Source organism: Carcharodon carcharias, chromosome 21 (assembly GCF_017639515.1).
Source record: "Carcharodon carcharias isolate sCarCar2 chromosome 21, sCarCar2.pri, whole genome shotgun sequence".
Lineage (NCBI taxonomy): Eukaryota > Metazoa > Chordata > Chondrichthyes > Lamniformes > Lamnidae > Carcharodon > Carcharodon carcharias.
This window is the reverse complement of record NC_054487.1, coordinates 64,887,642-64,914,907: the sequence shown is the minus strand read 5'-3', so window position 1 is coordinate 64,914,907 and position 27,266 is coordinate 64,887,642. Positions and strand designations below refer to the sequence as shown.

Here is a 27,266-nt window from a genome sequence, read left to right as displayed (position 1 = left end):
CTGTCACACAAGTAAGGATATCCTTCTTTCCACTTGGGACCAAGATCTTGAAATATGTTTTACTGCTAATTATATCAAGCCACATTTTGTTTCCCAAACTGCAGTGATGAAAAGTAGAATTTTTGATTGATTTGTCTCTCAATGGATTTAATATGTGGTTCTCACAATGAAGACTTTCAAGGTGGTTATCAGTCATTTTAGTAGAGGGGTGAAAAGAAGTTTGTGATGCTGTCACAGGTGGAGGGGTGGCATCAATAGAGGATGCGAAAGCTTAACCTATCCTTCAACTATGAAAGATGAAAGAAATATGGATGAGGTGTGCATATACTTTATGTACACGGACTTTTGAGAAATATCACAAAAGAGACTACAAGAGAAGATTAAAGCATATGGAATTAAGCAAATTATGGAAAATTCAATTTAAAATTGATTGGAAAGAAGGAAGTAGAGAGTAGGAACAATTGCTTAGAATGTTTAGAAGTAGGAAACAGTGCCTCACAGGATTCTGCTTTGGGACTGTTCTATTCACTCTGTACATCAATGATTTGGATAAAATGCTAGAGGAAAGACTGTCCACATCTGCAGACATTACTAAAATAGGCAACGTAGTAAATAATTTTGAGGATCAAAGGAAGCTGCAAGAAGAAATTGACAAGTTGATGGACTTGCCAAAATGATGTTAGAAGGAATTCAACACGTTAAATGTGAGATGGATACAATTTGGTTCAAAGAAGTAATAGTTACACTTTGAATGGGCACAAGTAGGGTAATGTAGAAGAGCAAAAGGATTTGGGAGGATTTCAGATTCACAAGATATTAAAAACATCACCTCAAATGGATAAAACCATAAAAACTAATGGAATAGTGGGCTTTTTGGAAGAAGTGTAGAATAAAGAATCCGCAATGTAATGGTAAATCCAAATAAAATGTTAGTAAGAGTAAGTTAGAGTACAGTGTACAGCTTTGGGTACAGTAGGAAGGACATTGAAGTATTAGAGAGGGTATAAAGCAGATTCACCAAGATTCTGATCAGTAAGAGGAAACAGAAATATGAAGAAAGCTTGAAAAATTGGAGCTGTTTTTGTTAGAACAGAGTGGACTACAGGATAATTTGAATTATATGAAAATATGAAAGACCTGGATAAAGTAGTTAGAAACAGATTGTTTCCAGTGATTGAGGGGTCTCGAACAAAGGGATATAAATGTAAGACTAAATATAAGTATTTAGGACAGAAAGCAGGAGAAATATTTTTGCAGAAGGCTGTAATGCAATGGAATGTACTACCACAATTAGTAATTGAAGGTGTGACCATGTCAACTTTTAAGGTGAGTTTAGATTGATGCCAAATGGTCATCAAGGGATATGAAAACAAAGGGATGCTCGAGATTAGGATGGTTGCTTACATGCAGCACAAACATCAACATGGTCCAGTTGAGGCTAACGTGTTGTTTCCTTGTTTCTTTATAATTTCTGTGTAATTCTACATTTGGTGCCCACATCTAAATATCAAACCATGCTGTGTGACAGTTCAACCAAGCAACTCAACTTTCCTACATTTTTCTTAAAAGATAAATATTTAAGGGGGGAGGAATTTTAACATGAGTTGAAGGGATGAGTGGATGGGATTGAGGGTTAAATGAGCAAAAATTCTGAGGGTGTTATGAAACCTGCTCTAACCCCACCAACATCCAGGTTTTACTGAAATGAGAGAAGGAGCAAACAACTAATCCACTCCCAGAAGCGGGTTGGTATTTTACACACGTTATTGAGGCTGGAATCATCAGATTTAACCAGTTTTGCAAATTTAACTGTAGCCAGCTGGGTTTTCCAGGCCTTGAGAAACCAGGGAACTAAGGCAGGGAATGTCTCGGAGAAGGCAAGTGCTTTCTTCACAGCATTCCTTGTGGGCTGGGAGAAGCAGCTTTGCTTCCTTCCAGTCCCCAAGTTCACCCACCATCAGACCTTGGACTCACCAACCCACCTGCACGCCACCTCCTACCCCTCCCCCACCCCAACCCCCAACCCATGCAACAACCTCCACCACAGATTCGTTTCCCCAGGGTCAGGAATCGGACCCTCTCTCCCTGGAATCAGGAATAAGAACTCCCCTTGGGTTAAAATTTGCCCTGAGATTGTACGCCCACTCCCCAAACCTCTTCCCTGGGATTGGGCCGACTTCCATCCCCAAAGTTGGGCCTACCTGGTCCTGTGGCTTTCTCCAGAGAGCTGCCCAACTAACTGTAAGTCAAGCCTGTCAATCAGGCTGACATCCAGGTAAGGAACATGTCAGGGCTATCAGTCAGATGCTATGAAGTCAAAACAACAGCATGCTAGGAATCCCAGACTACCAGATTCCTCAGTTCCAAACATATCATGAAATAAAAATTCCCTAATATAAAATAAAAAATGCTGGAAAAACACAGCAGGTCTGGCAGCATCTGCGGAAAGAGAAACAGAGTTAATGTTTCAAGTCCATATGACTCTTCTTCATAGCTGAAAAAAAACTAAATTTCCTCCTTGAAATCACATGCAATTTCATACAACATACAATTATAAATTCAGTAACACAGTCTAGATTCACAACAGACACGGCATCCTGCACAAAGCGACTTGATATGTTATTGGGAAGCTGATGATTGTAATAATAAAGGCTGTGATAGAACATGAAATGATTGAAGAGAGGACACAAGAAAGGTTGAAGTAGATTTCAAAAATATACAAAGAAGAAACCAGATATTTTCTGAGAGAAATCAGAAGGTTTGAAAAATGAAAATGTTCAAAAATGACAAGGTAGGTCAGAACTTAATCTGGTTTTGGATTGAAGGCAAGATGGTAAAATTGGACAATTTATCAGATCCTGGAAGAAAGTGCAATTTACAGAATTAACAAGGAAAACAAATGTAAATGGTAACAGGCTATTATACAAGAATTAATGGGTCATTTTAACTCAAGTGGTTCTTATTTAAACCAAATAAAAAGTGTAAGCTTACAGGTGACCTGATAAAGGTCTCTACGGTTATGAAAGGGTAAAGATAAAGAAGATCTTTCCACTTGTGGGGGAAGACCAAAACTATTGGCCATTATTTTAAGATAGTCACTAATAGATCCAATAGGAAATTCAGGAGAAACTTCTTTACTCAGGATGTGACTCAATTGTGGAACTCATTACCATTAGTAGTTGAGGTTAATAGCATCATACATTTAAGGTAGATAAGCACATGAAGGAGAAATGAATAGAAGATTATGGTTGATAGAATTAGATGAAGATGGTGGGAGAAGGCACCTGTGCAGATAAAAATCGACATGGACCAAACTGAATGGTCAGTTTCTGTGCTGTACATGTGTCATGTGCGTAGCAGTCCACATTGCATTAAAACAATGCTCTATATAGAACCAGTGATTTCCAAACCTTTTTTGTTCTCTCTCCATATTTCCTGGAGCAGGTCATCTAGTGGTGTGCACACTCCAAGGTTTGGCAGCGAGTGATCCTGAGTAACTCTCTTGTAGGCAGCCACATCTCTAAGTTTTTGTGTCTGGTCCCAAACGGAGGCACCCATTCTTTCTGGTCATGAATAAAGATAATGTTGAAGCAACAACTAAATCTGAGCTCTAATTACCACTACAGCTTAGGAAAGAAAAAGTAAAAAACAAATTCTTAATTCTTTGAGCACTCTGGATCATTGTACATTTTATAATACTAAATTCACATTTTTTTTCTGCATTAGAATCTGAAAAAAATAATTTTACATATCCAATGAAGAACATAAAGTGCATTAGCATTAGAAAATTTAATTTGTGGTAAACTTTAGAAACCATTTCAAAGACATGAAGAATGATTTTAGCATTCAGAGTAAAATATTGTATTATAATATTAAAGCAAAGACTTGTTGAAAATAAGATTTCGGATTTTGGACAAATTTCAGTTACTATTTGCCTCGTAGCTCATTAGTACAAGTGAGAGTGGGGCATGAAACTAGAAGACAATATCGGGCAGGAAGATTCTCAGGACAGCTGCAATTTATTCTCAGTCGAAGCACAAATGGATGATTTTTTAAATTCATTCATGGGTTGTGAGCACGCTGGTAAAGCCACCATTTATTATCCATCCTTAAATGTCCTTGAGAAGATGGTGGTGAACTGCCTTGTTGAACTGCTGTTGTCCATCTCATGTAGGTACACCCACAGTGTTACTAGGGAGTTCCAGGATTTTGACACAGCGACTGCAGGAAAGGCACTATATTTCCAAGTCAGGATGGTGTGTGCCTTAGAAGGGAGCAAGTAATGGAGTTCCCATGGCTTGTTGGCCTTGATCCTCCAAGTGGTAGATGTTGCGGGTTTGGAAGTGCTATCAAAGAAGCCTTGGCGAGTTGCTACCATGCATCTTGTAGATGGAACACACAGCTGCTACTGCGCATTGGTGGTGGAGGGTGTGAATGTTTAAGGTGGGGTACCAATCAAGCAGGCTACTTTGTCTTGGATGGTGTCAAGCTTCTTGAGTGTTACTGCACTGCACTCATCAAAACAAGTGGGAAGTATTCCATCACACTCCTGACCTGTGCCTTATAGATGGTGGCCAGGCTTTGGGGAGTCAGGAGGTGAGTTATTCACCGCAGAATTCTCAGTCTCCGACCTGCTCCTGCAGCCACAGGCCCACATTTCCACTACGACGGAGAGGCTCTTCATCGTGGTGAAAATAGCAGAAATGCCCAAAAATGCTTAAGTCCCACCCCGGAACATGGCACTTTCCATTTTCACAGGGGCAAGATTAGGGGCAGGGCGCATTTCACACATGCACAGTTTACAGAGCAGTTGGCCATTTAAATCATCAACTGAAGTGGGATTTTGGTAGGCCAGAAGTGTGAACCCTGAAGTGTGCATTTTAGGCCAGGTAACAGCAGATCTGAACTTTGTGGATTCATTTGGATAGCCAGGGTATCCTTTTGGAGAAGTAAAGTACCCCTTTGGGTCTGATCCCGGGACACCATTAGGGGAGGTCAGGTGCCCTTTGGGGTAGGTCAGGTGCACTATAGAATTGTTAGAAGTAGAAATAAATGTGTGTAAAAAGTGCATAAACTCATTTCTGTCAAGCTCAACAGACCTGTAAAATTAACAGACAAATCTGTCAGGAGCATCTGTCAAAGGGCCCTATGAAAGGGAGCTATTAAGCTGTCATTTAAAAGACCTGTCCTTTAAATCTTTTAAAATGTCTGGTGTGTTAAAAAAATTGTTTTCTATTTCACTCTGTTGACATAGGCCTAAGGGTTTCCATTACTGGATTAGTGCTGCATGGCTGATTTCACAACCATTCATTATCATAGTAGGGTGCCTGACATTTCACAGATTGATTAATAGCTACAAGTGGTTATAGGCTCTTTGAGTTCTGGCTTTGAATTCCAATGCTTGTTGTTATAAGGGATTGGGCACTTGAGCGATATGTTTGTTGTTATAAGGCTTATTTTAGTTGAAGAAATGTAAATATAGTAAGCAGGTTTTTAAGGAATGAGGTTTTTTTCAATATAGTGAATTCTGTTAGGTAGAATTTTATCTTATGGAACTTTATTGTACCTCATCTCTGCATGGCTCCTGAGGTCTGCCCATGGTGGATACTAGGTGAGTTAGTTTGGTAGATGTAATGGCAAAAGGTGGTGGGTGAGGGACATGGGTTGGCATGAGTTGGCACAAAGTTGGCATAGGGGCTATCAGGCCATGGGGGTGAGTGCAGGCCATAGGTTGGCATGGAGGGTAAGTGGGGTTACAATGGGTGGGCAGCGGGCATGAAGTGGCATGGGTTGGCGTGGATGGAGCAGGGGGAGTGTGTGGGGAATGAGGGAGTGTGAGGGGTGAGGGCTGGAGGGCCTTTCTGCTTTTATTCTAACTATTCCCACAGCACCAAGCTGGGCCTTTTAAACAGTACGCCTTGGCACACAGCAGCCTCTATGGCTGCCTCTGAAACTTCTGTTGGGGCTGCTGGCCCAACTCCAGCCAACGCTAGCCCCATCACAATGAAAATCCCATCCGTGTAGGCATTATCTCCCGAGGAGGGAAGGCGGATCTGGGAGTTTTCCCAACTCCCACTACCCACCTCGAGGATGAAAATCCAGACCAAAGGGCAATTATTTAAGATGGGCATAAAACCTGACTGTAAAAATTTCTATAGGTATGGGAAGAGAAAAATAATGGTGAAGACAAATGTAGGTCCCTTACAGTCAGAAACAGGGAAATTTATAATGGTGAACAAAGAAATAGCTGACCAACTAATTACATACTTTGGTTCTGTCTTCACAAGGGAGGACACAAACAACAGACCAGAAATGTTAGGGAACACAGGGTTTAGTGAGAGGGAGGAACTGAAATAAATCAGTATTAGTAGGGAAATGGTGTTGGGGAAATTAATGGGATTGAAGGCCGATAAATCCTCAGGGCCTGATAATCTACATCCCAGAGTACTTAAGAAAGTGGCCTTAGAAATAGTGGATGCATTGGTGGTCATCTTCTGAGATTCTATAGACTTTGAAACAGTTCTTATAGATTGGAGGGTAACCCCACTATTTAAAAAGGGAGGTAGAGAGAAAACAGGGAATTATAGACCGGTCAGCCTGACATCGGTAGTGGGGAAAATTCTAGAGTTCATTATAAAAGATTTAATACCTGAGTACTTGGAAAACAGTGGCAGAATCCAAGTGTCAAAATGGATTTACAAAAGGGAAATCATGCTTGACAAATCTACTGAAATTTTTCGAGGATGTAACTAGTAGAGTTGATGAGGGGGAGTCAGTGGATGTGGTTTTTATGGACTTTCAGAAGGTTTTCGACAAAGTCCCACATATGAGATTGGCATGTAAAATTAGAGCGCATGGGGGTAATGTATTGAGATGGATAGAAAACTGGTTGGCAGACAGGAAACAAAGAGTAGGAATAAACAGGTCTTTTTCCGAATGGCAGGCAGTGACTAGTGGGGTACCACAGGGATCGGTGCTGGGACCCCAGCTATTCACATTGTGTATTAATGATTTAGATGAGGGAACTAAATGTAATATCTCCAAATTTGCAGATGACACAAAACTGGGTGGGAGGCTGAGCTGTGAGGAGGATGCAGAGGTGCTTCAGTGTGATTTGGACAAGCCGAGTGAGTAGGCAAATGCATGGCAGATGCAGTATAATGTGGATAAATGTGAGGTTATCCACTTTGGTAGCAAAAACAGGAAGGCAGATTATTATCTCAATGGCTATAAATTGAGAGAGGGAAATGTGCAACGACACCTGGGTGTCCTCGTACACCAGTCACTGAAGGTAAGCATGCAGGTGCAGCAGGCGGTAAAGTTGGCCTTCATAGCGAGAGGATTCGAGTACAGGAGCAGGGATGTCTTGCTGCAATTATACAGGGCCTTGGTGAGACCACACCTGGAATATTGTATGCAGTTTTGGTCTCCTTATCTGAGGAAGGGTGTTCTTGCTATAGAGGGAGTGCAGCGAAGGTTTACCAGACTGATTCCTGGAATGGCGGGACTGACATATGAGGGGAGATTGAGTTGGTTAGGATTATATTCGCTGGAGTTCAGAAGAATGAGGGGGGATCGCATAGAAACCTATAAAATTCTAACAGGAGTAGACAGGGTAGATGCAGGATGTTCCTGATTGTGGGAGAGTCCAGGACCAGGGGTCATAGTCTGAGGATACGGGGTAGACCATTTAGGACTGAGATGAGGAGAAATTTCTTCACCCACAGAGTGGTGAGACTGTGGAAATCATTACCACAGAAAGCACGGAGGCCCAAACATTGTATGTTTTCAAGAAGGAGTTAGATATAGCTCTTGGAGCTAAAGGGATCAAAGGATATGGGGAGAAAGCGGGAGCAGCCTATTGAGTTAAATGATCAGCCATGATCATAACGAATGATGGAGCAGGCTCGAAGGGCTGAATGGCCTACCCCTGCTCCTATTTTCTATGTATGTTTCTATGTATGGACTCTGTGAGTTTAAACCAAGGGTAACTAGAGTCAAGTTTCTTGCCTTCATTGTGCAAGTTTTGATGGTTCTTGATCGTTATACCAAACACTAGCCTATTTGCACACACTAAAGTCCCAATGAAATAAATGACCAGATCATCTGTTTTTTTAGATGTAGGTGGGTGGGGAGGTGTGTGTGTGTGTGTGTGTGTGTGTGTGTGTGTGTTTGTGTGTGTTGGGGGGGGTGGTAATTCCTTTCATTTGTTCGTTCATGGGACTTGGGCATCGCTGGGTGTGCTAATATTTAATGCCCATCCCTAATTTCCCTTAAGAAGGTGGTGAGCTGCCTTCTTGATCTGCTGTAGTCTATGTAGTGTAGGTACACCCACAGTGCTGTTAGGGAGGGAGTTCCAGGATTTTAATCCAGCAACAGTAAAGGAGTGACAAGTTATTTCTAAGTCAGGATGGTGAGTGGCTTGGTGGAGAACTTGTTCCCATTTGTCTGCAGCCCTTGTCCTTCTAGATTGTAGTGGTCGTGGGTTTGGAAGGTGCTGCCTAAGGAGCCTTGGTGAGTTCCTGCAGTACATCTTGTAGATGGTACACACTGCTGCCACTGTGCATCAGTGGTGGAGGGAGTGAATATTTGGGGATGGATTGCCGATCAAGCAGGCTACTTTGTCCCGGATAGTGTCCAGTTTCTGTTCTTCGAGCTGCACTTACCTAGGCAAGTAGAGAGTTTTTCATCACACTCCTGACTTGTGCCTTGTATATGATGAATGGGCTTTGAGGAGTCGAGAAGTGAGTTACTCGAAGCAGGATTCCTAGCTTCTGCCCTGTTCTTGTAGCTACTGTATTTATATGGCTAGTTCAGTTCAGTTTCTGGTCAATGGTAACTCCAGGATGTTGATAGTGGGGAAATCAGCAATGGTAATGCCATTGAATGTCAAGGGGCAATAGTTGGATTCTCTTTTGTTGGAGATGGTCATTGCCTGGCACTTGTGTGATGTGAATGTTACTTGCCACTTGTCAGCCCATGCCTGAATATTGTCCAGGTCTTGCTGCATTTGGACATGCGCTGCTTCATTGTCTAAGGAGTCAAGAGACATTATGCAATCATCAGCGAACATGCCTCCCAGACCCGATGATGGAAGGAAGGTGATTGAAGCAGCTGAAGATGGTTGGGCCGAGGACATTACCCTGAGGAACTCCTACAGTGATGTCCTGGAACTGACATGATTGACATCCAATAACCACAGCCATCTTCCTTGGTGCTAGGTATGACTCCAGCCAGTGGAGAGTTCTCTCCCTGATTCCCACTGACCCCAGTTTTGCTAGGGCTCCTTGATGCCACACTCGGTCAAATGCTGCCTTGATGTCAAGGGCAGTCACTCTCAATTCACCTCTGGATTTCAGCTCTTTTGTCTATGTTTGAACAAAGGGTGTAAATGAGGGCAGGAGCAAAGCGGCTTTGGCGGAACCCAAACTGAGCAACAATGAGCAGGTTATTGCTAAGCAAGTGCCACTTGATAGCACCGTTGATGACCCCTTCCATCATTTTACTGATGATGGAGAGTAGACTGATGGGGCGGTAACTGGCCAGGTTTTGTCCTGTTTTTTGTGTACAGGACATACCTGGGCAATTTTCCACATTGCCAGGTAGATGCCAGTATTGTAGCTGTACTGGAACAGCTAGGTGCACGGCAAGTTCTGGAGCACAAGTCTACAGTATTACTGCCGGAATATTGTCAGGGCCCATAGCCTTTGCAGTACCCAACGCCTTCAGCTATTTCTTGATAGCAGCAGAGTGAATCGAATTGGCTGTAGACTGGCATCTGTGAAGCTGCGAACCTCTGGAGGAGGCCGAGATGGATAATCCACTTGATGCTTCTGGCTGAAGCTTGTTGCAAATGTTTCAGCTTCATCTTTTACACTGATGTGCTGGGCTACCTCATCATCGAGGATAGGGGTACTTGTGAAGCCTCCTCCTCCAATAAGTTGTTTAATTGTCCACCACCATTCACAACTGGATGTGGCAGGACTACAGAGCTTAGATCTGATCCGTTGATTGTGGAATCGCTTAGCTCTATCTGTCGCTTGCTGCTTATGCTGTTTGGCACGCAAATAGTCTTGTGTTGTAGCTTCATCAGGTTGACGCCTCATTTTTAGGTATGCCTGGTGCTGCTCCAGGCATGCCCTCCTGCACACTTCATTGAACCAGGGTTGATCCCCTGGCTTGGAGGTTATGGTAGAGAGGGGGATATGCCGGGACATAAGGTTACAGATTGTGGTTTTTGAGTGCAATTCTGCTACTGCTGATTGCCTGCAGTGCCTCATGGATGCCCAGTCTTGAGTTGCTAGATCTGTTTGAAATCAATCCTATTTTGTATGTTGGTAGTGCCAACAACACGATGGAGGATGTTCCCAATGTGAAGATGGGGCTACATCTCCACAATGACTGTGTAGTGGTCACTCCTACTGATACTGTCGTGGACAGATGCATCTGCAACAGATAGGTTGATAAGGACGAGGTGAAGTATGTCTTTCCCTCTTGTTGGTTCCCTCACCGCCTATGACAGACGTAGTTTAGCAGCTATGTCCATTAGGACTCAGCCAGCCCGGTCAGTAGTGGTGCTACCGAGCCACTCTTGCTGATGGGTATTGAAGTCCCCCACCCAAAATACATTCTGCGCCCTTGCCACCTTCAGTGCTTCCTCCAAGTGGTGTTCAACATGGAGGAGGGCTGATTCATCAGCTGAGGGGGACAGCATGTGGTAATCAGCAGGAGATTTCCTTACCCATGTTTGACCTGATGCCATGAGACTTCAAGTGGTTTGGTGTGGATGTTGAGAAATTCCAGGGCAACTCCCCCTCCCGATTGTACACCACTGTGCTGCCACCTCTGATTATTAACATAACTCTCAACTATGTTCAATTTACTGAGGGTCAGGCTTGGCCTAAATAGCCAAGTGGTTATGGTACTGGGCTTATAACCCCAAGGTCAAGAGTTCAAATCTCACAATGGCAAACTATGAAACAATGTAACTTCATCTGAATAGGAACAGATGGAAACGTGTTTGTACTCGAAAGAGTTACTGAGGGTCAGTTGATGCAAACCCTCCTTACCCGGTCCAGTGCTTCCTTCCTGCTGACAGAGGAGATGTGAGATGACAGCTTCAGGCGGCAGAGCCACAAACTCATTCCAAACATCTTTGGTATAAAAATCGACTGTGTGCACGTTTGCTATTTTGAGGTAAACGTCCAAGAACTTGGTGAGACTTTTGATTTTGCTCTTCACCAGGTCTAAACCGACATCAGTGGAGAAGAACATTGAGTGAGAGAATGGAGTGGCCGCGGGGTCCGGCCTCTGACTCCCAAAACAAATTAACCGGAAAGGAAACAAGGCCCCAAACCCGGGAGAATGGAGAAGGTTCCCAATCAATCGGTAAAATATTTCAATGATAATATCATTAAACCTCGACACAGAGTCACGAGCGCGTTTTCCGTCTTCTCCAGACTCCCCGGAGGATACTTTTGATCTCCCTCGGCCGCCGTCGCTGCTGTGAGGTTGGTCGCACATTGATGACGTTTCACTGGAGATGGCGCCCAGTTCGCGGAAAGGGGCTGATGGCGGCGGCTCCTTTAAGGGGAAAGGTTTCCCTGGCCCCAGCGGACAGAAATCAAAACAAAAGCATCGGTGGAGAGCGAATCACTTTAAGAAAGGCTGGGGCAGTATTAAAGAAGGTAAGGACTCACTCAGCTGCAAAGCTGGGCTTAGGGGGGGAAAAGTGACCGAACGTCCATCAGATTTCAACTTTCAGCGTCCCGATGACCAGCAGCACAATGATAACTGAGTTTTAGCTTCTAATCGGAGCAGTCAATCTCGATCACTTAATATACAGCAGATCCAGACCATCCAAGCATGGCATGAGGTAAACCCAGCAGTGTTTACCTGAGGGAATTAGGGGATATTGTAGGAAAGTGGAGTTGAGGTTAAAAGGAGCAGGAGTAGGCCATTCGGCCCTTCGAGCCTGCTCCGCTATTATGATCATGGCTGATCATCCAACTCAATAGACTGCTCCCGCTTTCTCCCCATCTCCTTTGATTCCTTTCACCCCCCAAGAGCTTTATCTAACTCCTTGAAAACATACAATGTTTTGGCCTCAACTACTTTATGTGGTAATGAATTCCACAGTCTCACCACTCTGTGGGTGAAGAAATTTCTCCTCATCTCAGTCCTAAATGGCCTACCCTGTATCCTCACACTGTGGCCCCTGGTTCTGGACTCCCCCACCATCAGGAACATCCTCCCTGCATCTACCCTGTCTAGTCCTGTTAGAATTTTATAGGGTTTCTATGAGATCCCTCCTCTTTCTTCTGAATTCCAGCGAATATAATCCTAACTGACTCAATCTCCCCTCATATGTCAGTCCTGTCATCCCAGGAATCAGTCTGGTAAACCTTCGCTGCACTCCCTCTATAGCAAGAACACCCTTCCTCAGATAAGGAGACCAAAACTGCACATAATATTCCAGGTGTGATCTCACTAAGGCCCTGTATGATTGCAGCCAGACATCCCTGCTCCTATACTCAGATCCCCTCACTATGAAGGCCAATGTGCCATTTGCATTCTTTACCACCTGCATGCTTACCTTCAGCGACTGGTGTACGAGAACATCTAGGTCTCGTTGCACATTCCCTTTTCTCAATTTATAGCCATTGAGATAATAATCTGCCTTCCTGTTTGTGCTACCAAAGTGGATAAGCTCACATTTATCCACATTATACTGCATCTGCCATGCATTTGCCTACTCGCATTTGCCTACTCACTCAGCTTGTCCAAATCACACTGAAGCATCTCTGCATCCTCCTCACAGCTCAGCCTCCCACCAAGCTTTGTGTCATCTGCAAATCTGGAGATATTACATTTAGTTCCCTCATCTAAATCATTAATACACAATGTGAATAGCTGGGGTCCCAGCACCGATCCCTGTGGTACCCCACTAGTCACTGCCTGCCATTCAGAAAAAGACCTGTTTATTCCTACTCTTTGTTTCCTGTCTGCCAACCAGTTTTCTATCCATCTCAATACACTACCCCCAATCCGTGCACTTTAATTTCACACGCTAATCTCCTATGTGGGACTTTGTTGAAAACCTTCTGAAAGTCCACTTGGTGAATGGTAGAGGAAGCTTGGAAGGCCAACACATGACCTACTGCAACTCCTTAAAAAAATCCAAAGATACCTGTTCCTTAATAATTTGCCCAAGTTCGCCCATGTTCACCTGTGAACATTAATGGTGAATACTTACAGATTAATTCACATCATTCCACCTGAGCCAATACCACCACTCCATCAGCCAGGAGCAGGAACCTTGGATGCTCTTTTTTCTACTTCTGCCCCTCATTGCCATTCCCACTAGTCTCGGGACTCCATTGATGTTCAGTTAAATTCAGTTAACTTGCAAAGATGGGGTATTCTAAATATTCCTAGTCTTTATAGCTCAGATTCTCACAAGACAGCAGCATCACAGGATCTTCTATATTGTACATGGATAGTTACATAGAGAAGCTTTGAATCTGTATTACAGAACATGTTTAGAATAAGTTGTTAGTGAGTTCCTCACAAAACTAGTTTTTAAATGAAAGAAAGACAGAAAATGCTGGAAATGTTTAACAGGTCTGACACAAGTGGAAGGCATAATGTTTAATCTCAACAACCTTTCATCAAAATTTAGAGATGCAATATATTTTAGGCAAGCACATAAGTAGAAAAAGGACTGGGGGGGGGGGAAATGGGATGTAAGAACAAAAAGGATGTGATAAATTGGAAGGTAAGAGAGATTAAATGACAAAAGGGGTGATAGTGCAAGGCAAAAGGAAATGGTAATAGGTCAAGTAAAGAAACAAAAGATGGGTCTACAGGAGGTGTAAATAGGAATAGCAGAATCTTTACTAACAGTTGCTGTCTGAACAAATTAGGGCAGTGGTTATGATCTGAAATTATTCTAGCCACTGTTGAGTCTCAAAACCTGTAAAGTCCTTAATGGAAAAATGAGGTGCTGTTCCTCAAGCTTACGTTGAACTTCACTTGGAACAGTTTAGGACACTGAGGACAGTATGGTCAGAGTGGGAAGGCAGGGGACAATTAAATTGATAGGTCACCAGAAGCTTGGGGTTGCAGACTGAACGAACATTCCTCAAAGTGGTCACCCAATATGCGTTTGGTCTCCCCAATGTAGAGGAGATTGCATCATGAGCAGTGAATACAGTATAGAAGGTGAAACGTCAGGTTTTGCATCTGCATTTGCATGGGAAAAGGGTTGTTGTGAGCAATTATAGAAAGAAGTGTTTGGTGGTGGCATCATGCTGTAGGTGGGGGAAATGACAAAGGAAGATCAATTGAATGTAGAGGCTGGTAGGTGAGGACAAAGGGAACCCTATCATGGTTTTGGGAAAAGGAGAGGAGAGCAGTTTGACTGGGTAGTTTGGCTATTGAATGGATTATTGAAAAAATTAACATCTAAAATTTAGTTTGCAAATTGAAAGTGTGTTTGCCCCATAATATATGGAGTAAATTTCAATTGCGTTGTTTTTCTTGCCAGAGGTACACATTGTGAATTTTGGGCTCCGTAATGAATATGTGTTTCCTGCTACTAACAACACACAGTATTATAATATTAAAAGCTATTATTTAAGATCATTTCAAAGTATGCTTTCTTCATTTTACTCTTCACTTGTTTACTTTTTATTTTGCTTGTCCTGCCAGTCCATCCTGGCAGGACGTGTTTCATGTTTCCAAAACCCCAGATAACCTGTTCAAACTGTCGTTATGACCACAGCCGGTGTTAATTGCTGCACGGACCAATTCCCAGAGGGAAACTTGGCTTACCACAACCTTTTTGTATTCTGATAACAAAAAGATGACATACCGATCTCAGCAATAAGAGCTCCAGTAACATTTCTGGGTTTTTTAAAATTAAAAGTAAAAGTTTTATTAACAAGAAAAAAGAAAAAACTTCTAAGTGCAGAAATTACAGTTGCACAATTATGGTTAGTCTTACAAAACATTCCCCCAAAACTCTCTACTTGGTCAAACCCACAAGTAAACATTTTCCAGGCAACAATCTCTTATAGATATTTAAATATGGAAAAATCCATTAATACCACACAAGGCAAAATGCTGTTGCTTCAATAAAGGTATATCACATGAACTTTACCCTCCTCCACTTTATAGAATGGAATCCACTTCAGAATGAAACTGTTTGCTGCAGCCCAAGACTTCTGAACAGCTCAGACAGCTGTAGCTATTTTCAGCCATCGCCAGCTTAACAGCTATACAGCCATCTCTCCAGCTCAATAGTTCACTCCAGCTGTCCACAGTAACTCCAATATACCTTTTTTCCCTTTCATCTCAGTCCTATTGTTCTCTTACCCCCTTGAAACTCAAACCCTTCCAAATATAAGATTTTTCATGTTTCCATCTTGTCTTTATATTTTGGTTAATAAAAATACAACATCCCCACTACTATTTACCTATAGACGTATGCAAGATGCAAACATTTTCCTTTCTACCACTGACCTCCCTTTGATATTCAAACAACCTCCCAACTTATCTAAAAATCCAAATGTTAGATCTAACCTGTGCATCAACTTAACACCTCTACCCTTTTCATGTTTCCAAAACCCCAGATAACCTGACTCCTGTCAAACTCTTGCTCAGCTTAATTAATTCACATACACACAGACAGAGACATCCAGCATTCTTTACAGAATAACACAGTATATCCCAAAGTATTGAAAAATAACATCCAATATCACACTGGAGAGATGAACTCCTCCAGAAATGTCCATATAAGATATCAATTTGTTACACAAAAAAGTTACATCTAAAATATTAGCAATTAACCTTTTGCACCATTTAAATATTTGTGTGGGCACCACTTGAGTTCATTGTGTGATATGTGTTGCTATGATGTACTCCGAAGTTTCTAATTATCTTCTGGGAATGTTAATTTTATAAATTGTTAAGCGATGATCAGTTTGAGGTGAGTATAAATCCAATGTTGCTGCTGATTTGAAGTCAGGTACATTCTAGACTCTAGGTTTTGATACTGTCCTGATAATATTGTTCTCTTACAGGACAAGGCTTTGCTTTCCAACAAAAGAATAGGATTAAGCATGAGTACAAGAAGTTACTGAGAAAAGAAAAGAAAGCACAGCATCCTCAAGAAATACAGTATACTGAGAATTACCCAGATCATTTGCGCCACCTGTATCTAGCTGAAGAAGAGCTGCTTAAGAAACAATCAGAGAAAGCCAAAAAGAGCCAGACTGTAGCAATAAGTCAACCAGACTCCCAAGCAGAGACAACAAAAAAGTAGGTGGTTTTTTAACATTCAAAATTGTGAAATTCACGTGCAAAGAAAGCTTGCTTTTATATTAGGCTTTTCACAATCTCAGCATGTTTCAAAGCATTACACAGCCAATTATGTATTTTTAAATTGTGGTCACTGTTGTAATTTCATGTTTCCAAAACCCCAGATAACCTGACTCCTGTCAAACTCTTGCTCGGCTTAATTAATTCACATACACACAGACAGAGACATCCAGCCTTCTTTACAGAATAACACAGTATATCCCAAAGTATTGAAAAATAACATCCAATATCACACTGGAGAGATGAACTCCTCCGGAAATGTCCATATAAGATATCAATTTGTTACACAAAAATGTTACATCTAAAATGTTAGCAATTAACCTTTTGCACCATTTAAGTATTTGTGTGGGCACCACTTGAGTTCATTGTGTGATATGTGTTGCTATGATGTACTCCCAAGTGAATTGAGAAAGAACGAGATATGAGGTTATCCATGGTGGACATGATTTTAGAAAAGCAAATGAAGAAGGAGCCAAGGACCTGAAGTTTGCCTTGTCTTACCAACTGGTAATACTAAATACCTGGTACCAAAATTGCAGAAACCAGCTTATAACCTACAACAGTAGTGGTTAGAAAAGAAGGTGCAAAGGAAGCAAAGAACTGCAAAGTCTTCCCATGCGAGGTGCTGACCACCCAAAAAAGAGTGCTGATGGCAGAGCTGATTGCAAAGGAAACAAAACACCAAACGAGAGGTAGACAGAACATCAGATGGTGGAAGCTCAAAGATATGCAAGTGAAGGGGAATTCAGAGAGCATATCACAGAATCACAGTGCAGAATAGACCTTCGGCCCATCGAGTGCACCGACACGCGAGAAACATCTGACCTACCTACCTAATCCCATTTACCAGAACTTGGCCCATAGCCTTGAATGTTATGATGTGCCAAGTGCTCATCCTGGTACTTTTTAAAGGATGTGAGGCAACCCATCTCCACCACCCTACCAGGCAGTGCATTCTAGACCGTCACCATCCTCTGGGTAAAAAAGTTTTTCCTCACATCCCCCCGAACCTCCTGCCCCTCACCTTGAATTGATGCCCCCTTGTGACTGACCCTTCAATTAAAGGGAACAGCTGCTCCCTATCCACCCTGTCCATGCCGCTCATTATCTTGTACACCTCGATCAGGTCGCCTATCAGTGTTCTCTGCTCCAACGAAAACAACCCAAGTCTATCCAACCTCTCTTCATAATTTAAATGTTTCATCCCAGGCAACATCCTGGTGAATTTCCTCTGCAGCCCCTCCAGTGTAATCACATCTTTCCTATAATGTGGCGACCAGAAATGCACACAGTACTCCAGCTGTGGCCTCACCAATGTTCTATACAACTCCAACATGACCTCCCTACTTTTGAAATGTATGCCTCGATTGATAAAGGCAAGTGTCCCATATGCCTTTTTCACCACCCCACTAACATGCCCCTCTGCGTTCAGAGATCTATGGACACACACGCCAAAGTCCCTTTGTTCCTCAGAACTTCCTAGTGTCATGCCGTTCATTGAATACTTCCTTGTCAAATTACTTCTTCCAGAGTATATCACCTCACACTTTTCAGGGATAAATTCCATCTGCCACTTATCTGCCCATTTGACCAACCCGTCTATATCTTCCTGTAGCCCAAGACACTCAACCTCACTGTTAACCACCTGGCCAATCTTTGTGTCATCTGCAAACTTACTAATGCTACCCCCCACATAGCCACATATGTTGTTTATATAAATGACAAATAATAGGGGACCGAGGTATGCCCGTGGTATGCCACTGGATACTAAAGCATCCTTCTGTCATCACCTTCTGCCTCCTACAACTAAGCCAATTTTGAATCCACCTTATCAAATTACCCTGTATCCCATGTGCATTTGCCTTCTTTATAAGTCCCCCGTGTGGGACCTTGTCAAAGGCTTTGCTGAAATCCATATAAACTACATCAACTGCACTACCCTCATCTACACACCTGGTCACCTCCTCAAAAAATTCAATCAAATTTGTTAGGCATGACCTCCCTCTGACAAAGCCATGCTGACTATCCCTGATCAAACCTTGCCTCTCCAAGTGGAGATAGATACTTTCCTTCAGAAACTCCCTACCATTGATGTGAGACTCACAGGCCTGTAGTTCCCTGGCTTATCTCTACAACCTATCGCGAGACAGCTAAGAGAAATAGAAGAAGTCACGGCAGACACCGTGGAAGCTGGTGGAACCTGGTGACTGACTTGATTGGGAGAAGTGTGTACAAGATCATTAGGGAAGAGAAAGGATGGAAAAGAGACTTAATGATGGAATGAAAAACAAAGTCTAGTTAAAAGAAAAGAAGGAGCTGTTAAATAAGTGGAAACAGGGCTTAAAGAAGATAAAGAACAGTACAAAAAGCCAAAGAGGAATGCAAATAAGGTAATTGCTAAAGACAGATCCCTGGCCATGGAAGAATTATATGAACGTCTGGATATCAAGAGAAACAAAAAGTTATCTTCAGAATAGTTGCTGGAGATAGGGGAACAAGAGATGTGGGAAATATATATACAATCAAGGATGCAGGTGGAGTAACCTTAGTGAAAGAGGATATAATCAAAGAGAGGTGGGGCCAATATTTCAGCTTACTTAGGGTTAAAGAAAACCTGAGAACAAAGACAGAAGAGGTATCTGCAAGTCCAGGAATGACAACCAGCGTCAGCCTGAATCTGAAAGAAATCAGAACAGCACTGAAAGGAATGAACAATGGCAAAGCAGGAGGACCAAATGAGCTGCTATCAAGATACGGGAGAGAGTCATGGACCAGAGACTGAGAAAAATAGTGGAAATCCATGAAGGCTAGTTTGAATTCGTGCCATGAAGAAGTACTACTGATGCCATGGAAAAACGTTGAGAAGGCCAATACAACATGAAAATTGTGTTATAATAATATAAAAGCAAAATACTGCAGATGCTGGAAATCTGAAATAAAAACAGAACATGCCGGAAAAACTCAGCAGGTCTGAAAGCACGCGTGGAGAGGGAAAAACAAAGTTAACGTTTCGAGTCCGTATGACCCCTCAGAGCTGAAGAGAAGTGGAAATGTGATGAAATTTATACTCTTTCACGGGGGTGGGGCAGGTGGAGCTGGATAGAAGGCCAGCGATAGGTGGGGACAAAGGAGGGACTGACAAAGATGTCATGAACTAAAGGACAAAGGGATTGTTAATGGTAGTGGTTAGTGCTAAAAAAGGTGCTAATAGTGATGTAAAGGTAAGAGAGTAGAATGTGATTATAGCAGAACAAGGATAGCATTGTGTGAAAGAACAACATGGAACAAGTTATAGTTGACCCTGCAGGGGATGGGGTGGGGGGATGGGGCGGTGGTGCAGGGAGAAAAAGGATAGAAAACAGGATAAAAAATGGGATAAAACTATGGATAAATGAATAAAAACAATAAAATTAAAACAAGTGGGTAAAAAATAAACGTGAATGTAGAAGAAAGGGGATGAAGAAAGTGGGTGCCTCTATCCTCACCTCCTTTCTTCTACATTCATTTTTATTTTTCATCCACTTGTTTTATTTTTATTCATTTATCCATAGTTTTATCCCCTTTTTTATCCCATTTTCTATCTTTTTTTAACCCACCACTGCCCCTCTCCCCACCCCATCCCCTAAGAGGGCCATCTGTCACTTGTTCCATGTTGTTCTTTCACACAATGCTAACCTTGTTCTGCAATAATCACATTCTGCTTTCTCACCTTTACGTCATTATTAGCACCTTTTTTTAGCACTAACCACTACCATTAACAATCCCTTTGTCCTATAGTTCATGACAGCTTTGTCAATCTCTACTTTGTCCCCACCTATCCCTGGCCGCCTATTCAGCTCCACCTGCCCCACCCCCCTTAAACAGTATAAATTTCATCACTTTTCCACTTCTCTTCAGCTCTGAAGAAGGGTCATACAGACTCGAAACGTTAACTTTGTTTTTCTTTCTCCACAGATGCTGCTAGACCTGCTGAGTTTTTCCAGCATTTTCTGTTGGTGAAGATTGTATTCATTGATCTAGAGAAGGCTTATGATTGGGTGCCTAGGGAGGATGTCTGGAGATGTGCTAGAGTTGCGGAGTCCCTGAAATGTATGTACGACTATTACTGGATATGTAAAAGGAGTTTTTTTTTCTACGTATTTGTTTATGGGATGTGGGCGTCGCTGGCTAGGCCAGCATTTATTGCCCATCCCTAATTGCCCTTGAAGGTGATGGTGAGCTGCCTTCTTGAACAGCTGCAGTCCATGTGTTGTAATGTCGAACACTCTCCCACAGCGTCGTTAGGGAGTATTCCAAGATTTTGACCCAGCGACAATGAAGGTATGGCAGTATATTTCCAAGTCACGATGGCTTGGGGGGAACTTCCAGGTGGTGCTGTTCCCATGTGACTGCTGCCCTTGTCCTTCTAGATAGTACTGGTCATGGGTTTGGAGAGTGCTGTCGAAGAAGGGTTTAAAAGTTTCTGCAGTGCATCTTGTAGATGGTACACACTGCTGCCACTGGGTGTCAGTGGTGGAGGGAGTGAATGTTTGTGGATGGGGTGCCAATCAAGAGGGCTGCTTTGTCCTAACTGGCGTCAAGCTTCTTGTGTGTTGTTAGAGCTGCACTCATCCAGGCAAGTGGGGAGTATTCCATCACGCTCCTAACTTGTACCTTATAGAGGTGGACAGGCTTTGGGGAGTCAGGAAGTGAGTTACTCACTGCAGGATTCTTAGCCTTTGACCTGCTCTTGTAGCCACTATTTTTATATTTTTATGTGCGATCCACTTCAGTTTCTGGTCAGTGGTAACCTCCCCACCCCAGGATTTTGATAGCGGGGCATACAGTGATGATAATACCATTGAATGGTTAAATTCTCCCTTGTTGGAGATGGTCATTGACTGGCACTTGTGTGGCACGCATGTTACTTGCCACTTGTCATCTCAAGCCTGAATATTGTCCAGGTCTTGCTACATTTGGACATGGACTGTTTCAGTAGCTGGGGAGTCGTGAATGGCGCTAAACATTGTGCAATCATCAGTGAACCTCCCCACTCTGACCTTATGATCGAAGGAAGATCATTGATGAAGCAGCTGAAGATGGTTGGACTAAGGACCTTACCCTGACGAACTGTGCCAGACAAGAGTAAGGAGCAGTGTGGAAGAGAGTTTCAAAGCCAAAATTGTATTACATCAAGAATCGGCACCAAGCCCCTTTCTCTTCCTGATTGTCATGGGTGTTCTAACTGAGCAAGTGCAATGAGAAGTGCCATGGTCAATGATGTTTGCAGATGACAATGAGCTACACGGTGGGGGTGATGAGAACTTGACAGAGTATCTGGAGAAGTGCAATGAAATACAGTGGATACGAAAATCAGCAGACCAAAGACCCAATTTGTGGACTGTTAGTTTGAACCCAGCGAAGAGGATCAGAGTGAAGGTGTAAAACTTATGGGTGAAGACTTGGAAAAAGTGAGTAGTTTCAAGTCAGTGGTGGCAGAAGATGGGAGAATGGAAATTAATCAACAGATTAGCTCTGGTTGGAGTAATTGGAAGAAGTGCAGTAGAGTGTTATTCAATAGAAAAGTATCATTGAAACTGAAAGGAAAACCCTACAAGACAGTTGTGAGATTGGCTTGTGATCTAGTGCAGAAACTTGGACAACATTAGGAAGCGAGGAACATGACTAAATACTAATAAGATGCAGATTCTGAGATGGATGTGTGGAGTAAAGGACAAAATCAAGAACCAGTACATCAGGGGTCAGTGAAGATTGTGGGATCATCGAAGAAAGTAGCCAAAAAGAAATTGAAATGGTGTGGTCATCTGTTGCGGCGAAAGAGAGGAAGTGTGTTGAGGTGAGTAATGGAGATGGGACTGCCAGGAAGGAGAAGCGAAAGGCATAAGCCAGATGGAAGATGTGGTGGCATGAGATTTAAATGCAGCGGATTGGAATAGGCGACTGACAGAAAGAGATGAAGATGAGTGATCAACCAGCATTATGGCGACCCCAAAATGGGAGAAGCTGAAAGAATAAAGATATTGAGAAAGGCATAAGGGCAAACAGAATTCTGGGTTTTATTTGTAGGGACGCTGAATAGAAGAGCAATGAGGATATGAAGAACACATGCAATATTTATCAGGCCACAGTTGGAGGAATGTATGCACTTCCGGACAATTTATTTCCAAAGGTCATTAAAGACATGAAGAAGGTGCAATATGAGCTCACCGACAAAGGTGCAATCTGAGCTCACTGGCAAGTTGCTAGAGTAACTGTATCTTGATGGGAGACATGAGAAACTAGGGCTGTATTCATTAGGTCAGAAAAGATTAAGGAAGATCTGTTGTAAGGGTTCAACATTTTGAAAGAATTTCAGAGGGTAAATAACATATGATAACTTGATGAATTGAAACCAGGAGCATTAATTTGTGATTATTACTAGAAGCATAAAGGGAAAGGTTAGAAGGACTTTTTCATACAGGAGTTATTAGAAGATGCAATGTGGCTATTTGAAACTAAATCAACCCCAACATTTAAAATGCATTACGATATGCACTTATAGAAAAAACATAGAAAATGAGTTTAGAATAGGTAACTCTGACATGGGGGTAGCAGAATGGGACAAATAGCAGTCATCTGCTGAAATTGCCATGATTCTGTCATTGAGCTGTGTACCAAATCTATAAAATTGCAGAGTGCTGACTTTAATCATGTTTAAGTTCTGGAAGATAAATCTCTGGTGGATGTCTTATGGTTGAAGATGTTTACCTAAGTGCAAAAGATATCCTTTGCTTTCATTGCACTTTCTGATTTTAGGGAAAAGAGTAAGTCATCATATCAAAAGTCCAAAGAGGAATATGAAAAAAGACAGGCAGAACATATAAAACAGAAAGAGGTAAGTGACATGCAATGTGTTTTCTGGAATTGAAGTTTGATTCTGTGAGCTATCATTTAGATTGTGTTTCTAATTATGGTTTTAGAAATGCAAGAATACACCAAGATTTTAAACTGTAGAATCAATACAAACTTTCATTGAGAAAAACAGCGAGGATTTAATGAAATAGTTTTATGATAATTAGAAAAAGAATTTAAATGTTCTGAATTAACAAGCATTTCTTTTTAATCCCAGTACGCACATATATATATATATATATATACTTAAATCAATTTTTAGCCCAGAGCTTTAAAATATTCTGATTGCAAAATTGCATCTTTTAATATTTGCTAGGAAAAAATTGTCAATACCACAACTAACATTTTTGTTTTGAGCACCCTTATCAATTTGTCTTCAAAACTTCAAAGATTTGTTTTTGTGAACCTCCAGGTCTCTCTGTTCTTATACTCTCATTAAAATTGTACCAGTTTGTTTATATTGCTTCTCCTCATTCTTCCCAAACTGCAACAATTCACATTTCATCTGCTGTGTATCTTCCCATTTTATCTAGTGTGTCTATATCCTCCTCGAGCCTGTTATTACTTTCCTCACTAGTTGCTACATTTTAGAACATGTTATTGCCCGTGTCTACATCTACTTCTTAGTACCATTTCTAACTTTTGTCAATTAACTGACTTGTTTGTATTCCTAATCTTCTGTAGGGTGCTCCCTGAATCCAGATGAGGTTAAGTGACAGGTGGCTGGGGTTGTCCCCTGGAGCCTGACAATAGCAACTGTCCCAAAGGGACCAGCTTCTGGCAGCTCTCTTGCCAGGTGTGGCAGGTCGATGTTTGAAGCTCTCTCGTTAAGGCATTGAAGGAAGCCTTAAGGCAGAAAACTCATGCCCTTCCCTCTTGCAGCCCACCACACCTCATCTCAGTGAGTCCATGTGGGTTAAGGCAAAATGAAAATTAACCCAAACTGAGAAAGTAACATATCTGATGATTCTGAAGCTGAAGAAGCTCTCCAAAATCCAATTCCCATTATTGCCCTCCTGCCAGTGGCTATCAGACACACTAAGCACATCTGCCACATAACTCAGATTGATCTGTACCAATTTACCTGCACCTGAAAGTTCATAAAACTATAATAACACCACCAAAAAGATCCAATAAATAGCAATATTGCTGCAACAGAGCAATCATAATTGATATCAGTGCCCAGATCCATTTGAACCTTCCACCACGTTAAACATTCACTGTCTTCACCACTCATGCATTTTGGCAGCCATGTGTGCTATCTATAAGATGCAATTTGGCAACTCACCAAACCTCCTACGACAGACCCTTCCAAATCTGCAATCTCTACTATCTAGAAGGGAAAGGGAAGCAGGCGCATGAGAACATCATCACCTAGGAGTTCCCCTCCAAGCCACACTACCCTGACCTGGAACTATATCACTGCTGATATAATCTACCACTTCACTGTCACTGGGTCAAAATTCTGGAACTCGTTCCCTGACAGCACTGTGAGCATACCTACAACATGTGGACTGAAGTGGTTCAAAAAGGTAGCTCACCACCACCATCTCAAGGGCAATTAAAAATGGGCAATAAGTGCTAACCTTGCCAGCAAAGTACACATCTCATAAAAGAATATAAAAAGAAAATGTGGCCATTAGTGCTGTTCAAGACACACTATCTGTGAATTATATGCTGTGCCAAAAAATCTGAGAATACTTGCAAAGGATTGTCATAAATCTCTTAATCCCACTGAACGAATACTGTTCCAGAGTTATTCATTCAAAGTGTACCTACTTAATTTTCTAAATATTTTTTAATAAAGGCAGCTGAAGAAAGGCAACGAGCAAAGGAAGAGGCCCAGAGGAAATACAAGGAACAGAAACTAGAGAAGTACAGAATTCTCAGCAAAAAAACAAGAAAAGGACAGCCAAACCTGAACATACAGATGGAATACCTGCTTAAAAAAATACAAGATAATCAGGGTATAAAATAAGATAACATCCTTCTGACTTCAACAGTGGCACCATTTTGATCTCTTAGTGTCTAAAGTTTTTCCCTTAATTCACATTGCTCCCTCAGCTTGAGTAACCTATAACATGTCATACTGGCACTAGTAGCGAAATTGTTCATTGCAGAGATCTGTATATGCAGATCCTCAGCTAGTCATTGTAGTTGGTCCAATGCAAAGAAAGTGCAAATCAAACAAGACAAAAATACACCTGGAAAAATAACTTGTCCCTTTGTAGTCTTGGAAAATAACTTGCTCATCAAAATAGCTTGCTTGAACTTTGAAACGTATGGGATATTTTTTATGTTTCTAAGTTTTGAAGTTTTCGCTTTAAAGATTTAACCTAAAGGGTCGGTGAGTTTTCTATCCCTTTACTTAAGGAGCTTTTTTCCTATGGAAAGTATTATTGATTTTGTTGTAAAGAGTGACCCATGGGGGTCGAAAAACTTTTCTTTGCTTTCTGATATTAAACTATTTGAGATGCAATACAAAATTTGTAATTTCTTGTACTTGTGAAGTTGAATGATATCTTGAGTTGGAAAACTGAACACCCTGCATATGAAATACAATGTTACAGTGGTGCATTTGAAAATCAACGTTTAACAAAGCTAGATGCAGAATATCCAAAAGTATGAATTGACCCAATCTCAGAAGAACATTCCCAAGTGCACCCATCTGAATTTGTCCATCCTTTTAGTTCTGCTGATTCAGATAGCCACTTTGAACTGAATTGTCGCCAGTATTATTTTTTTGCTGTGGAGAAGTGTCCGCTAAGAACTGATTAAGACTATTCAGACTAATTTTTCATAGAACCCTAATAGCAGCAATAGACTTTCATTACCTCCATCTGAATTGGAATTCAATTATTTGAGTTGAAAGGAAAATGCAACATGTGAAACTTCAGGATATCACCTTGAACTTGTTCCTGTTTAACTTGAAGATCCGCCCCCACCCCCTGACCATTTTTTTATACAGACTCAAATTCTAACTTCTTATGACCCATTACAACCTTTTCCTAAACAATATGTGCAAGAGTTGATACAAAAAACAGGTTTCAACTCATTAAAATTAATCAGTGTCCATACTCATGCCTGCATGTTGTGTTTATCAACCTAATGTAGAAATTACAAGCAGTATTTGATTTTGTGTCTGTGTAATTATATATAAGATTGGCACTAGAACACATTTCTACATATTCTACTCATTAACAACTTCAAACGTTTTCAGGTTATTGCTTAGCATGTTAAGGATTTGACACAGCTATTAAAAATTTAATGCAGCTAAAAATTCCTTGCCAAGAGCAGAGAGAGAGACACAACATTGTGCACGAATACAGAACGCAAAGGTCTTGAGAAGACTTTTGCTAGATAGAGCCTTGAGACTTTTTACAACAAGCTGGAGAACACCTGCAGTCAGAAAAACGCATTATGTGATCCTACAAGAATTCTCAGACAAACAACCTTCAGAATATGTTCACAATCGTTATGTTATTCTAAAAGCAAAAGGTTTTCTTTAAATTAGGCTCTAAGATAAACATCTCAGTTAGACTTGAATGACTGAAGAGTTGAGATCTTAGCTGAGACAAAGAAACTACACTATACTTTGTAACTATAAACCTTGTTCATTATTTATTTGAATATCTTACATTTATTTTTGGGTGGATTTATATTTTAGTTGGATTAGCTTATTTTGCATTTACACTTTGTAATATTGCAATAATTACTATAATGTAATCTAAGATTTAGGCTTATAATAAAGCATTATTAAGTAACCATTATGAAAGTGTAGACTCAATTTGTAAGCCTTGGGACCCGAATTTCTCTAGAATTCTTTGTTGAGGGATTCTGTGTTCCCAGAGAGGTCAACTCAGGAGAATTATTTCTGCTAATATACCAACAGGTTGAATATCCTTTATCCACAAATCCGAAAACCAAACACGTCCAAAACCGCACTCATTAACCTTTAGCATGGGTAGTCTGTGACCCAAACCGACACAAAC

The 27,266-nt window shown here is 41.5% G+C and overlaps 2 protein-coding genes across 9 annotated transcripts in view; one reads left to right on the top strand and one right to left on the bottom strand.

Annotated features, from left to right (window-relative positions):
• Positions 1–11,523, bottom strand: part of mettl25 (methyltransferase like 25) — a 91,189-nt gene extending 79,666 nt beyond the window's left edge. For all 8 annotated transcript variants that reach the window (XR_005946451.1, XM_041215963.1, XM_041215964.1 and 5 more), the window contains exons 1-2: positions 11,070–11,523; positions 3,411–3,563 (exon numbers count right to left, since the gene is read on the bottom strand). Coding sequence is in view for 7 of the 8 variants with exons in the window: in XM_041215963.1 (XP_041071897.1) it covers positions 3,411–3,563; positions 11,070–11,523 (607 nt within the window). In the remaining variant the exon portion in view is untranslated. The remainder of the gene's footprint in view (positions 1–3,410; positions 3,564–11,069) is intronic.
• ccdc59 (coiled-coil domain containing 59) lies at positions 11,517–27,044 on the top strand. Its single transcript, XM_041215971.1, has 4 exons — positions 11,517–11,687; positions 16,086–16,323; positions 23,179–23,257; positions 25,082–27,044. The coding sequence occupies exons 1-4, from the start codon at positions 11,543–11,545 to the stop codon at positions 25,250–25,252; spliced, it is 633 nt and encodes a 210-aa protein (XP_041071905.1). The 5' UTR covers positions 11,517–11,542; the 3' UTR covers positions 25,253–27,044.
• Positions 27,045–27,266: the final 222 nt, after the last annotated feature.

Bases quoted from the DNA above. Each gene is read 5' to 3' on its own strand.
- ccdc59 (XM_041215971.1), top strand. From the start codon at position 11,543: ATGGCGCCCAGTTCGCGGAAAGGGGCTGATGGCGGCGGCTCCTTTAAG. The intron at 11,688-16,085 runs GTAAGGACTCAC...GTTCTCTTACAG, and splicing joins CTGGGGCAGTATTAAAGAAG to GACAAGGCTTTGCTTTCCAA. The intron at 16,324-23,178 runs GTAGGTGGTTTT...TTCTGATTTTAG, and splicing joins CAAGCAGAGACAACAAAAAA to GGAAAAGAGTAAGTCATCAT.